The following is a 15,507-nucleotide window of genomic DNA, read 5'->3' as shown; positions in this document are numbered from 1 at the left end:
AGCTGATGCCTTCACACTGATTCCTAATACATTACAGTAGGTACAGCCTGAATATCTTGAAAAATCACTCATTTGAACTGACTCTCATACTTTCTCTCAGTTAACCAATTCTCCATTTCTCACTATCAATATACCACAAGTACTAATTTCATGCAGCAATTTATTAACTGGCTCCTGGAAATCCAAATTCTAGCTGGTCTCCACGGTTCAGCCTACTAGTAAAACAACTTGCAGTTTGATGTGAAATTTTAAGAAAATGCTACAACGCTGTTCTGTCCGATTTTCCTCTTCCATAACCAACACACAGATTAAATTCGCTAGTGCTCTGATTGTGGGACATTGCCATGCACCCATGTGAATGCTGATGCTTTTAAAAGTAATTTTGTGATTTACCAGCTCTTGGTACACTAATAATACAATACTTGGCTATATCTTTTCTTCAGTTTTCTTGAATTCATAATATTTATTATGAGAGGGTGAATACACATAATACATAGAAGCTGCACAGTAGCTAGTGTATTACAGCAGGTTCAATTTCCAAGGAGTTGGTACATTCTCCCTGTGACTGCGTGGGCTTTCTCTGGGTGCTTCAGTTTCCTCTCTCATTTCAAGGGTATATGGGTTAGCAGCTTAAATGGCCACATGGGTATAACTGGGCAGCACAAGCTCATTGGTCCAGTTATAGTTCTGTATCTCTAAATAATGCTCAAGATCAATTAATATTAACAGCATGGAACCAGGCATTTATAATAATCCTATTAAATTCTCCCCACATTCCCGACAACCCACACCCGATTATAGCACTCATCAACAGTGCTAAAGGGTTAATGAGAAAGCTCTCTGCTTACTTGCTATTCCATAGGAAAAATATCAGGTTTACCACCAAGTAACTTTGAACGGTTTATTAGCCCTCGCAACTCTTCAGATTATCAGCTTCTATGTTGCTTTTGGCCTTCTTTAAAACCTAGATCATGTTACCTCTCTGCAATGACAATAACTTCATTTTGGGATCCCCAAGTCCAGTTAAAATTCCCAAAATCTGCTCAGACTTTTGAATGATATCCCCATGTGCACATAATCTTGACCATTCCTGTGTTCTGGTCAAATCAAGATTTAATTTTTCCCACTAATTGTCAGCAAATACATCCAGGTTAAACAGATGAGCAAAGGTTTCATTGTAATTGTATTAATTTATCAGACCTATATACTGGTGAATCTGTGGAATTCATTGCCACAGACATTTGTAAAGGCCAAGTCATTGGGTATACATTGATAGGTTCTTGATGAGCAAAAGTATCAAAGGATATGGGAAGAAGGCAGGAGAATGGGGTTAAGAACAAATATAGATCAGCCATAACGAAATTGTAGAGAGTTTGATGGGCAGACTGGCCTAATTCTGCTCCTATGTCTTAAGGTCTTACAGGCTATATTCCTCTCCAGCTTCAATACAGCGCTATCTCCTGCTTTAATAAATTGCTCCTCCTCATTTCCCCATCCAATCAGACCACTTATCCTTCTATCCTGATTGACTACTCCATATATTTGGTCATGAAACCCAGGAACATTGGCCTTCTGCTTGCGTGGCCCAGAGCTTTAGAAAACCATAGTTCTTTACCCGTCCACTCTTGATGACTTCACTGTTGTTTCCCAGAGCCAGCTCTGCGCAGGCCTTGTTGAAGTCTGCCAGGCCTCCTATTGGAAGGTACTCTTTGTCCATCTTCTTTGCCGCAATTTGACTCTCAGCCTGTCAAGAATATTGAAATGACAAGGTACTCGTCAGAAGTAGTAATGTCTAGAGGCACCGATTGTGCTGACAAAGCAGTAAGGAGGCAAGGTTTCTTTTCCATAACAGCTCTTTCCCTGAAAATTTTGGATGAACTCAGCAGGTCAGGCAGCAACAGATGCTGCCTGACCTGCTGAGTTCATCAAACTTGTTTGTATGTGTTGATTTAACCACAGTATCTGCAGTGTACTTTGTGTTCCCTGTAATTTTTTTCTCTTGTAGGCCATTCCTGCACAGGATCATGTACAACAAAGAAGCTAAATTAAAATAAAGCACCAGAATACAAGTTTGGTATTACCAGCTGCACTTTGACATTGTCCTTCAACAGTACCACAACCCCGAGCCTTCTCCACTATCTCATGATACATATTTTCAACAGATGCATGGTGAATAAAATAAAATTCTGGAGTAGTAGTCTACAAAGTTAAATCAATAAAAATTGGTGTTTCACTTCCATCAGTAAATTTGTGAATTGAATGTATATGAACTTTTTTTTTAACAAGGTAATTACTGGCGTAGTTGTGAGATTGTCATACAGCTCTGGTGCTCAGTTGCTTTTATGGTGCACACAGTATCAGTGCAACTGGGATTACGCTCCAAATCCTAATGACTTCTAATTCCAAGATTAACAGTAATTCCCTCTGAAGGTCTTTGTACTTCTCTCAATTAAGTAGCAGCCATTTCATAAAGAGACACCAGTTCTGAATTGCAGTAATGGACCATTGGTCACATTTCTAGCATTGGGTTACTCAGCAATCTTAGCAAGTGGTTAGTTCAATCTGCCCGACATGAAGGAAACATCAGGTACGACGTTAGAGGGCCTGAAACCATGCGACTGCACTGTTGCTTTTTGTGGATGTGCTTAAAGTGCAAACTTAATGAAAGATCTACACTGGAAAATTGGCTATTTATGTCCTTATCACAACGACGGTTGGTCAAGAGGCTCATTTGGCATTCAAGAGGAGGTAGTAAATTGGACTGGACATTGGCTTTGTGGGAGAGGTCAGAGTGGTAGCAGATGGACGCCTCTCTGACTGGAGACCAGTGACTAGTGGTGTGCACAGGAATTGTTGCTGGAACTGATTGGTTGAGGACCTGAGTTTTAGTGAAAGGTTGAATAGATTAGGAATTTATTCTGTAGAACATAGAAGATTAAGGGGAAATTGGCTAGAGGTTGTACAAAATTATGAGCTTGGGTGAATTCAAGCAGGCTTTTTCCACTGAAGTTAAGGGAGACTACAACTAGAGGTCATGGGTTAAAGGTGAAATGAGGGGGAACTTCTTCACTTCAAGGGTGGTGAGAGTGTGGAACAAGCTGCCAGCGCAAGTAGTGATGTTTGTGATCAATTTCAACATTTAAGAGAAATTTGGATGGGTACATGGATGGGAGGGGTATGGAGGGTTATGGGCCAGGTGCAGATTGATGGGTCTAGGAAGCGTAATGGTTTGACGTAGGCTAAATGGGTCAAAATGCCTGTTTCTGTGCTGTAGCATTCTACAACTTTGATTTGAAAGGCCAATAATAATAAGCATGAAGAATTTCAACAGACTATTAGGTAGGCTCTTTTCCAAAATGAAGGTTCCTGTTGAGAAAGCTCCCCTCCCCTTATCTAAATAGATGAACTTTCAGTAAATACAAGATTATGAACCCAAAGCACTGACTCTTCAGAAATGCTGCCTGAAATAATTTATTTTTCTTACATTTTTCCCTTTCTCTTTCCCATGCATGTACTAACCTCCGTCATTGTGCAGGCATCTCGCAGCATTGTTCAGTGAACAGATCCTGAGTCTACAGGACTTAGTATTTCTTCACCATAACCCACTTCACAAATAAAAGGAACACCATATTCTACTCACCTTTCGGACAGAGCTCAATACAAATGGCTTCCCATTGTCATCACGGTATGCGCCGACACCCAAGTTCATTTTCTTGGGATTGTTGTCACGCTTGAAAGCTTCAGTGACCCCAAGAATTGGATCAGGAGGACCCATTTCCACATGGGACCACACCGAGCTGGAATATTATTGGAAAGGATATTTCAGCGATGGCTTCTATTCAAAATGTTATTTATTTGAATACATTTAAAAACAGCATAAATGAGAAAAGAAGCTGTATTATAGTGGATTATAATTGCACAATAAGGAGTTGGCTTGTTTTATAATTAGCAGTCATAACCCCCAGGTAAACACAATACACACTGCCCCACCAGCTGGATTGCTATGGATGTACCACAGTGTAAGTATAAAGTGCCCAATTAATGTAGAGTATCATATGAATTTTCACACCCATTGTGAACGATGGCAAAGGAGGACCCAATCATGGTCTGCATCCTTGCATGTTAAACCATGTAAACTGCCCATCCAGTTGAATCACAAACATGAGACAATCCGCAGGTGCTGGAAATCCAAAGCAATACATGCAAAATGCTGGAGGAACTCAGCAGGTTTGGGCTGAAGTAAAGAGCCGGGAAATTTATTGGTGAAAGAGGTAAAGGACTGGAGGAGGGGAAAATTGATAGGAAAGGATAGAAGACCATGGAAGGAAAGGAAGGAGAGGAGCACAAGAGGAAGGTGATGGGCAGGCAAGGAGATAAGGAGAGAGGGGGAAACAGGAATAGCGAATGGTGGGGGGTTGTGGCAGCAATTAGTTTGAGAATTCGATATTCATGCCATCAGGTCAGAGGCTATCTAGACGGAACACAAAGTGTTGCTCCTCCAAATCGAGCGTGGCCTCATTGTGGCGATAGAAGCGGCCACAGACTGACATATTGGAATGGGAATAGGAAATGGAATTGAAATGGGTGGCTACAGGGAGATCCCACCTTTTTCTGGTGGATAGAGTGTAGGTGCTTGGCGAAGTGGTTTCTCAATCTCACAATTTGTGTGTGTTGCCCATCTAGTTACTCATTTATGATCATTTCAGTTTGAAATCTCATCAACCATTGGTAAAAATCTTCTCCCCTGCTTCTGTTTAAACTTATTACAGTACCCTCAAATAACAATTATTATTCTTAAGATAAATGTTGATGGCACACTAGCACAAATCCCCTTCTATTCTGAAGAACAAACCTGTATCAATAGCATGTCCTAACAGTTTGATGTATACACTGTAGTTGCATCTAAAAGACATCTCCAACAATACAGACTTCTCCAATACCACACCAATATGTTACTTTGCACCCATGTACTTGTAAAATTCCTATAAGTGGCTGACCTAGTAACATGGGAGAATCAGAAATAGGGAAATTCAGAGTCAGACAAGTCACTGGAAGACAAAATGGAATCCCACGTCCATGTTCCTAACACAGATCACCACTCCACTAACTGAACCCAGTTACATTGCTGTCTGCTCAACCCGCAATTTTAAAACATCCTCAGTAACGTTTCCAGCCTAACTTTAAACAAAGCAGAAAAAACCATACTTTCAAGGACTCTACAACTCATGCTCTCAGTATTATTTATTTTTTATTTGCTAAATTGTCTCCTTTTGCACAGTCCTGGTTGCCTCAAGTATATAGTTTCTCATAAATAATATTGAATGTCTTCATTTTCCTGTAAATGCCAGGAAGAAAAGGAATCTCAAGTTAGTATATGGTGACATACACATACTTCGATAATAAATTTCCTTTGGGCGAGACCACAGAAAGGAATGACATGCCTGCATTATTCTGAGGTTCGATATAGTCAAGGTTGGAAAACCAGCGCTGGCATAGTGATGGCAGTGTTTAGAAGCTAAACCAAACAGCAAGTTGTTTTATATATACACATACACACTTTAAATGTACTCTTCTGTGTACGTGAGAAAGTAAGAAATAGAAAGATGTGGGATGTGATGGAGAAAAGAAAATTGTGCCAGAGAAGAGAAAGAACAAACAAGAAAGACAAAAGAGAAGCAGAAGACCGTGAAAGGAGATGGAGAGGGAGAGAGTGGGGAAGAGAGGGGTGCAGAGGAGAGAGCTCATTCTAACGAAGCCACAGCCTGAATGACTTGAAAAGGCAAACTTCACAACACCAGGTTAAGCCCTGATCTAGAAAAAAGACAACTTTTTTGAAGGAGAAATGAACAGAGAAACTGAAACTCACATTAAACACAAGTGAGCCCCATTTCATTTAGGCCAGCTGGAAAACTGGACATAAGCCATGATTTCAAAGAAAAGATTTTGTTTATGCCAAAATGCATCTGCACAATCACAAATTTAAAATCTTCATGAATTAGCACAAGACAGCACTGAATATAGGATCTAGTGCTTTCCTGGCATATATGACGAGTTCATCATCGAAATGTCGGTTAAAAATCAATGCTTGTACGCAGCTGGAAGCCCAGGAAGAGCTTATTCAGCATTGAATATAATTATTTTCTTAATTGCATTAAGATACTGTCATCATAAGTGCCTTTGAGAAAATTGCTGTACTTACTATACACACTGTATAGCTAAAATTAATTTATTACAATATCTTAATACTATTAAGTTTTCATAGTGGAAGTAACGTGACTAAAAAGAACACTGAAACTTTAACTAGTTTAATCAATGTACACCTTTAGATCCCAAGTTACCTTGCAGTATGCACGAACTTTAAAAATGATGCTTAAGAACAAGAACCTAATTTGAGAAGCTCTGTCAACCTGAAATTAAAATAGTTTTGATTTTCAGACAGAAAGATTGGTTTGACAACTTCTGTTTAATTTCCCAGTTTCCTTCACTGGTCCAGCATTTGTGATCGCCTTTTCTAAGTGCCTGAGTTTACTCAGCTCTGGGGATGTAGTGTACCTCGATTTTCAGAAGGCACTTGATAAGGTCCCACATAGGAGATCGGTGGGTAAAATCAAAGCTCAGGGGGGGGGTGGGGGAAGGCACTGACATGGATAGAAAACTGGTTGGCAGATAGAAAGCAAAAGGTAGCGGTGAATGGGTGTTTCTCAGAATGGCAGGTGGTGACTAGTGGGGTGCCACAGGGCTCAGTATTGGGACCACAGCTGTTTACCATTTATGTCAACGATTTGGATGAAGGCATTGAGAATAACAACAGCAAATTTGCTGATGATACTAAGCTGGGTGGCAGTGTGACATGTGATGAGGATGTTAGGAGAATTCAGGGTGACTTGGATAGGCTGGGTGAGTGGGCAGATACTTGGCAGATGGCATTTAATGTGAATAAGTGTGAGGTTATCCACTTTGGGAGTAAGAACAGGAAGGCAGATTATTATCTGAATGGTATAGAGTTAGGTAAGGGAGAAATACAAAGAGATCTAGGAGTCCTTGTTTATCAGTCACTGAAGGTGAATGAGCAAGTGCAGCAGGCAGTGAAGAAGGCGAATGGAATGTTGGCCTTTATTACAAAGGAAATTGAGTACAAGAGCAAGGAAATCCTCTTGCATTTGTACAGAGCCCTGGTGAGACCACACCTGGAGTATTGTGTACAGTTTTGGTCTCCAGGGTTAAGGACATCCTGGTTGCAGAGGAAATACAGTGTAGATTCACGAGGTTAATTCCTGGGATGTCTGGACTGTCTTACGCAGAGAAGTTAGAGAGACTGGGCTTGTACACACTGGAATTGAAATTGAGAGGGCATCTCATTGAAACATATAAGTTTATTAAGGGATTGGACAAGATAGAGGCAGGAAATATGTTCCAGATGCTGGGAGAGTCCAGTACCAGAGGGCATGGTTTAAGAATAAGGGGTAGGTCATTTAGGACAGAGTAAAGGAAAAACTTCTTCTCCCAGAGAGTTGTGGGGGTCTGGAATGCACTGCCTCAGAAGATAGTGGAGGCCAATTCTCTGGATGTTTTCAAGGAGGAGTTAGATAGGTATCTTATGGATAGGGGAATCAAGGGATATGGGGACAAGGCAGGAACTGGGTATTGATAGTAATTGATCAGCCATGATCTCAAAATGGCGGTGCAGACTCAAGGGGCCAAATGGTCTACTTCTGCACCTATTGTCTATTGACATGCTCCTGCATCATCTTCCGTTATATAAAAAAAGCACCATTCACACTGCAAAGCAAAACTGAGTTGGCATCTGTTCCCAAGATGTCATGTTCCAGTTCTTTCAGGTGTAGGACTTTGTAAAGCTAAGTTTTATCTGCAAGGAGTCGAAGAGGATTCAAATGAGAAGAGTATAGATTATAAATTGTCAACTTCAGTTAAAAAGTAGACAAAACACATCAACAGATAGAGATTGCCAAAAGGTCCATATGCAGTTCAATAGCACTTCCTTCTGGGTCACTCATATTGGATTACAACAGAAGTGTAATTAATTCTGCTTTGTACTACAAGTTGCAAAATGTCACAATAGAAAAAACAGCTGTTTCGAACACAACTTCTGCCAACTCTCTTCCATCCACAGAAATGGCAACTCATACAAAGTAGTTGAGGGGATGAAAGATTTTTAAAAATGCTGAAAATATTTTCTGTTGCAACATTCCTGTATGAAATCTTAGAGAATTTCAAATTAATTGTTAACTCAGGGAGATTTACAGCATCAAATGATCTGACTGCTGCAATAATTGGAAATATCAATTCAGAAATGCTGCAAGGACAAAGAGCTTTACAAATGTTAGAGGGCATTGATGAACGTGCCAACAGATAAAGCAGAGGTAATACTAACAGCACTCTAAGTAAACACACAGATCAAGTACAGCCAAACAGATATAGAGGAAAGAAAGAAATGCATTTGATCTAGCTAGTGGTAGTGTGGAGAGAGCAGGTTAGCAGTGACCTAGACTCAATCATCCAAAGGGACTTGGAGTCCTTGTGCAGAACACCCTGAAGGTTAACTTTCAGCTTGAGTCTGCATTGAAGAAGGCAAACACAATGTTACTATTCAATCTGAGAGAACTGAAATATAAAATCAAGGAAGTAATATTGAAGCTTTATAAGGCCCTGGTGAGACCTCAGTTCTGAGCGCCTTATCTGAAGAAAAGTATGTGCTGACATAGGAGAGGTTGAAAGGAGGTTCACAAAAACGATTCTGGAATGGAAAGGCTTATCATATGAGGAGCCTTTGAGGGCTCTGTACCTGTACTCACTGGAATTTAGAAGAATCAAGGAGAATCTAATTGAAACCTATTGAATATTGAAAGGACTTGATAGAGTGGATGTGGAGATGTTTCCTATTGGGGGGGGGGGGGGAAGAGAGAGATGTCCAAGACCCGAGGACAGCCTCAGAACAGAGAGACATCCATGTAGAGCTGAGATTAGGATGAATTTCTTTATCCAGAGGGTGGTGAATCTGTGGAATTTGTTGCCGTAGGTGGCCATGGAAGCCAAGTCATTGGGTTTAAGGCAGAGGTTGATAGATTCTTGATTAGTCAGGGCAGGAAGGGATACAGGGAGAAGGCAGATGGATCAGCCATGATAAAACGGTGGAGCAGACCCAACTGGCCAAATGCTCCTATATCTTCTGACCCCTCGGTTAGCAGTGGGGCTCTATGGTATGAACGAGGTTGGAAACCCCAGATCTGGTGTAACTACCGTAACAATCTGAAAAGGAGAGTAGATAAGTATTTATAGATTGCTTTTGTCTGTATACTGCATTGGAGTATCCATGCACATTTTAGGCTTCCAGGACTGTTGTTTTGACTGGACGTCTCCAGTTACAAGGAAAAATTGGGACTATTTTCCTGGAGTGCAGGGAAGTCGAGGGGGGTGACCCAAAGGAAATTTATTAAATTGAGGGGCACAGGTTTTTGGGTCCACAACCAGAAGGCGCGAGTTTAAAGTGAATCAAGTCGAGTTTACCGTCATGGCACAATTAAGACAGTACAATGAAAAACTTGCTGCAGCATCAGCTACATTAATACCGACCACACCAGATACAATAAAATTATACCATTAATAGAAGACTGCCAAAGCAAAACATTATTGCAAAACAAAACCCCAGTGTAAGACAAGCCGATGGAAATGCAAGGGGTGGTATTTAGTGTTCCATGAGACAGTCCAGGTTAGCTCAAGAACTGATGGTTGAAGGCGATGCATTTAACCTGGGCCTCTGTATCACCGCCCGAAGGCAGCTACGAGACAGGAGGGACGCGGGGTTGAGATCAGCACTTGGACAGGTACCCGGGTGGAAAAGCCCATCTCCGTGAGACCGGAGTGGGGTGGGGAACCGAGCCAGGCCACCACGGAGAATGGAGGCTCCACTCGGCCCGTCCCGGCCCGGCCCGTCCCGTCCCCCGTGCCCTTTAACACCTCGCGTCAAGGGCACGGCCGCCACGCGGGAGGGCGGAGCCTCGCCAGACCCACCCACCAATCGCCAGGCAGCTGTCGGCGGTCGCGCTTGACTGACAGGAGGCGGCCCCCCCTTCCGTCAATCAGCGGCTAGGACGGTGAGCAACGGCCAGTGTGATGACGCAAGGAAGGCGGGGCCTGGAGCGTTTCTCGGCCAATCAACGGACAAAGAAAGACAGATTGCAGCAAGCATGTCTCCCGAGGCCCAGTCCCCCTCCCCATACAACAGAAATCGGAGTAAAGTCAATCTGAGCCCAGAACACGCGGCCTAATGCGGGGCCCACACAGACACCGTCCCGTTTCCACGGTGACCTGACTGAAGCGCGCGTGGAGGCGCCAGCGCTGGTCTTCCTACGGCTGCCGGTTACCTAGCTCGTGCGGAAAGGGCGGCCAGAGCCGGGTGGTGGGCCGCCGTGGCCAGGAGTCTGTACGAACACAACATCGCTGCAGTTAGAGACGCTCAGATGGCGGCGGCAGCGCCTTTATATAACCGCAGGCAAACCAAGGAGGGTCGCGTGTGGAGGCAAGAGGTAACCTGGATCTGAAAGGTCCACCGTGCTCAGTCTCATCAGCGCCACCTGTAGGCTGAATGACTCACCCTTCAGGAGAGATGGCAACCCCACCTCTACAATCTCTGTACCACCTCTACAATCACTGTACTATCTGTACAATCAGTGTACCATCTGTACAATCACTGTATCATCCGTACAATCACTGGACCATCTGTACAATCACTGCATCATCCGTACAATCACTGGACCATCTGTACAATCACTGTACCATCTGTACAATAACTGTACCATCTGTACAATCTCTGTACCACCTCTACAATCACTGTACCATCTGTACAATCACTGTACCATCTCTACAATCTCTGTACCACCTCTACAATCACTGTACTATCTGTACAATCAGTGTACCATCTGTACAATCACTGTATCATCCGTACAATCACTGGACCATCTGTACAATCACTGTACCACCTGTACAATAACTGTACCATCTGTACAATCTCTGTACCACCTCTACAATCACTGTACCATCTGTACAATCACTGTACCACCTCTACAATCACTGTACCATCTGTACAATCAGTGTACCATCTGTACAATCACTGTATCATCCGTACAATCACTGGACCATCTGTACAATCACTGTATCATCCGTACAATCACTGGACCATCTGTACAATCACTGTACCATCTGTACAATAACTGTACCATCTCTACAATCTCTGTACCACCTCTACAATCACTGTACCATCTGTACAATCAGTGTACCATCTGTACAATCACTGTATCATCCGTACAATCACTGGACCATCTGTACAATCACTGTACCATCTGTACAATAACTGTACCATCTGTACAATCTCTGTACCACCTTTACAATCACTGTACCATCTGTACAATCACTGTACCACCTCTACAATCACTGTATCATCTGTACAATCACTGTACCATCTGTACAATCAGTGTACCATCTCTACAATCACTGTACCATCTGTACAATCAGTGTACCATCTGTACAATCACTGTATCATCTGTACAATCTCTGTACCACCTCTACAATCACTGTACCATCTGTACAATCACTGTACCACCTCTACAATCACTGTACCATCTGTACAATCACTGTACCATCCGTACAATCACTGTACCATCTGTACAATCAGTGTACCATCTCTACAATCACTGTACCATCTGTACAATCAGTGTATCATCTCTACAATCTCTGTACCACCTCTACAATCTCTGTACCATCTCTACAATCTCTGTACCACCTCTACAATCACTGTACTATCTGTACAATCAGTGTACCATCTGTACAATCACTGTATCATCCGTACAATCACTGGACCATCTGTACAATCACTGGACCATCTGTACAATAACTGTACCATCTGTACAATCTCTGTACCACCTCTACAATCACTGTACCATCTGTACAATCACTGTACCACCTCTACAATCACTGTATCATCTGTACAATCACTGTACCATCTGTACAATCAGTGTACCATCTCTACAATCACTGTACCATCTGTACAATCAGTGTACCATCTGTACAATCACTGTATCATCTGTACAATCTCTGTACCACCTCTACAATCACTGTACCATCTGTACAATCACTGTACCACCTCTACAATCACTGTACCATCTGTACAATCACTGTACCATCTGTACAATCACTGTACCATCTGTACAATCAGTGTACCATCTCTACAATCACTGTACCATCTGTACAATCAGTGTATCATCTCTACAATCTCTGTACCACCTCTACAATCTCTGTACCATCTGTACAATCAGTGTATCATCTCTACAATCTCTGTACCATCTCTACAATCACTGTACCATCTGTACAATCACTGTACCATCTGTACAATCACTGTACCACCTCTACAATCTCTGTACCACCTCTACAATCACTGTACCATCTGTACAATCACTGTACCATCTGTACAATCAGTGTATCATCTCTACAATCACTGTACCATCTGTACAATCACTGTATCATCTGTACAATCACTGTATCATCTATACTATCACTGTACCACCTCTACGATCTCTGTACCATCTGTACAATCACTGTACCACCTCTACAATCACTGTACCATCTGTACAATCACTGTACCATCTCTACAATCTCTGTACCACCTCTACAATCACTGTACCATCTGTACAATCACTGTACCATCTGTACAATCACTGTACCATCTCTACAATCTCTGTACCACCTCTACAATCACTGTACCATCTGTACAATCACTGTACCATCTGTACAATCAGTGTATCATCTCTACAATCACTGTACCATCTGTACAATCACTGTACCATCTGTACAATCAGTGTATCATCTCTACAATCTCTGTACCACCTCTACAATCTCTGTACCACCTCTACAATCACTGTACCACCTCTACAATCAGTGTATCATCTCTACAATCTCTGTACCATCTCTACAATCTCTGTATCATCTGTACAATCACTGTATCATCTGTACAATCACTGTATCATCTGTACAATCACTGTACCACCTCTGCAATCACTGTACCACCTCTGCAATCACTGTACCATCTGTGCAATCACTGTACCACCTCTACAATCACTGTATCATCTGTACAATCACTGTACCACCTCTACAATCTCTGTACCACCTCTACAATCACTGTACCATCTCTACGATCACTGTACCATCTGTACGATCACTGTATCACCTGTACAATCGCTGTACCACCTCCACAATCTCTGTACCATCTCTACAATCACTGTACCATCTCTACAATCACTGTATCATCTCTACAATCTCTGTATCATCTGTACAATCTCTGTACCACATCTACAATCGCTGTACCATCTCTACAATCACTGTACCACCTCTACAATCACTGTATCATCTGTACAATCACTGTACCATCTGTACAATCAGTGTATCATCTCTACAATCTCTGTACCACCTCTACAATCTCTGTACCACCTCTATAATCGCTGTACCACCTGTACAATCGTTGTACTACCTGTACAATCACTGCATCAGCTCTGCAATCACTATGCCACCTCTACAATCACTGTGCCACATGTACAATCGCTGTATCATCTCTACAATCGCTGTATTTTCTATAATTGCTGTACCACCTTTATGATCGCTGTACCACCTCTGCGATCGCTGAGCCACCTCTGTGATCACTGTACCACCTCTACAATCGCTGTATCATCTCTACAATCACTGTACCACTTCTACAATTGTTGTAGCATCTCTACAATCGCTGTAGCACCTCTACAATCTCTGTACCATCTGTACAATCACTGTATCATCTCTACAATCACTGTATCATCTCTACAATCTCTGTATCATCTGTACGATCACTGTATCATCTGTACAATCACTGTACCATCTCTACAATCACTGTACCATCTCTACAATCACTGTATCATCTCTACAATCTCTGTATCATCTGTACGATCACTGTATCACCTGTACAATCACTGTATCATCTCTACAACCTCTGTACCATCTCTACAATCACTGTACCATCTCTACAATCACTGTATCATCTCTACAATCTCTGTATCATCTGTACGATCACTGTATCATCTGTACAATCACTGTACCATCTCTACAATCACTGTACCATCTCTACAATCACTGTATCATCTCTACAATCTCTGTATCATCTGTACGATCACTGTATCATCTGTACAATCACTATCATCTCTACAATCACTGTATCATCTGTACAATCACTGTACCATCTCTACAAACACTGTATCATCTCTACAATCACTGTATCATCTCTACAATCACTGTATCATCTCTACAATCACTGTACCATCTGTACGATCACTGTATCATCTCTACAAACACTGTATCATCTCTACAATCACTGTACCATCTCTACAATCACTGTATCATCTCTACAATCACTGTACCATCTGTACGATCACTGTATCATCTCTACAAACACTGTATCATCTCTACAATCACTGTACCATCTCTACAAACACTGTATCATCTCTACAATCACTGTACCATCTCTACAATCACTGTACCATCTCTACAATCTCTGTACCATCTGTACGATCACTGTATCATCTCTACAACCTCTGTACCATCTCTACAATCTCTGTACCACCTCTACAATCACTGTACCATCTCTACAAACACTGTACCATCTGTACAATCACTGCATCAGCTCTACAATCGCTGTACCATCTCTACAATCTCTGTACCATCTGTACGATCACTGTATCATCTCTACAATCACTGTACCATCTCTACAATCTCTGTACCATCTCTACAATCACTGTACCATCTCTACAATCTCTGTACCATCTCTACAATCTCTGTACCATCTGTACAATCTCTGTACCACCTCTACAATCGCTGTACCATCTCTACAATCTCTGTACCATCTCTACAATCACTGTATCATCTGTACGATCACTGTACCACCTCTACAATCGCTGTACCACCTCTACAATCACTGTACCATCTCTACAATCACTGTATCATCTCTAAAATCTCTGTATCATCTGTACGATCACTGTATCATCTGTACGATCACTATCATCTCTACAAACACTGTATCATCTCTACAATCACTGTACCATCTCTACAATCGCTGTACCACCTCTATAATCACTGTACCACCTGTACAATCGTTGTACTACCTGTACAATCACTGCATCAGCTCTGCAATCACTGTGCCACCTCTACAATCACTGTGCCACATGTACAATCGCTGTATCATCTCTACAATCGCTGTATTTTCTATAATTGCTGTACCACCTTTACGATCGCTGTACCACCTCTGCGATCGCTGAGCCACCTCTGTGATCACTGTACCACCTCTACAATCGCTGTATCATCTCTACAATCACTGTACCACTTCTACAATTGTTGTAGCATCTCTACAATCGCTGTAGCACCTCTACAATCTCTGTACCATCTGTACAATCACTGTATCATCTCTACAACCTCTGTACC

The 15,507-nt window shown here is 42.1% G+C and overlaps 1 protein-coding gene across 1 annotated transcript in view; it reads right to left on the bottom strand.

The window, feature by feature from the left end:
* The window catches only part of LOC132406664 (aspartate aminotransferase, mitochondrial-like), a 29,296-nt gene extending 18,757 nt beyond the window's left edge, over window positions 1-10,539 (bottom strand). The window contains exons 1-3 of the mRNA XM_059992484.1: window positions 10,383-10,539; window positions 3,641-3,797; window positions 1,616-1,744 (exon numbers count right to left, since the gene is read on the bottom strand). Of these exons, the coding sequence (XP_059848467.1) occupies window positions 1,616-1,744; window positions 3,641-3,797; window positions 10,383-10,456 (360 nt within the window). The 5' untranslated portion in view covers window positions 10,457-10,539. The remainder of the gene's footprint in view (window positions 1-1,615; window positions 1,745-3,640; window positions 3,798-10,382) is intronic.
* Window positions 10,540-15,507: the final 4,968 nt, after the last annotated feature.

Source organism: Hypanus sabinus, chromosome 17 (genome assembly GCF_030144855.1).
Source record: "Hypanus sabinus isolate sHypSab1 chromosome 17, sHypSab1.hap1, whole genome shotgun sequence".
Taxonomy (NCBI): domain Eukaryota; kingdom Metazoa; phylum Chordata; class Chondrichthyes; order Myliobatiformes; family Dasyatidae; genus Hypanus; species Hypanus sabinus.
This window is presented reverse-complemented; position numbering and strand designations above follow the sequence as displayed.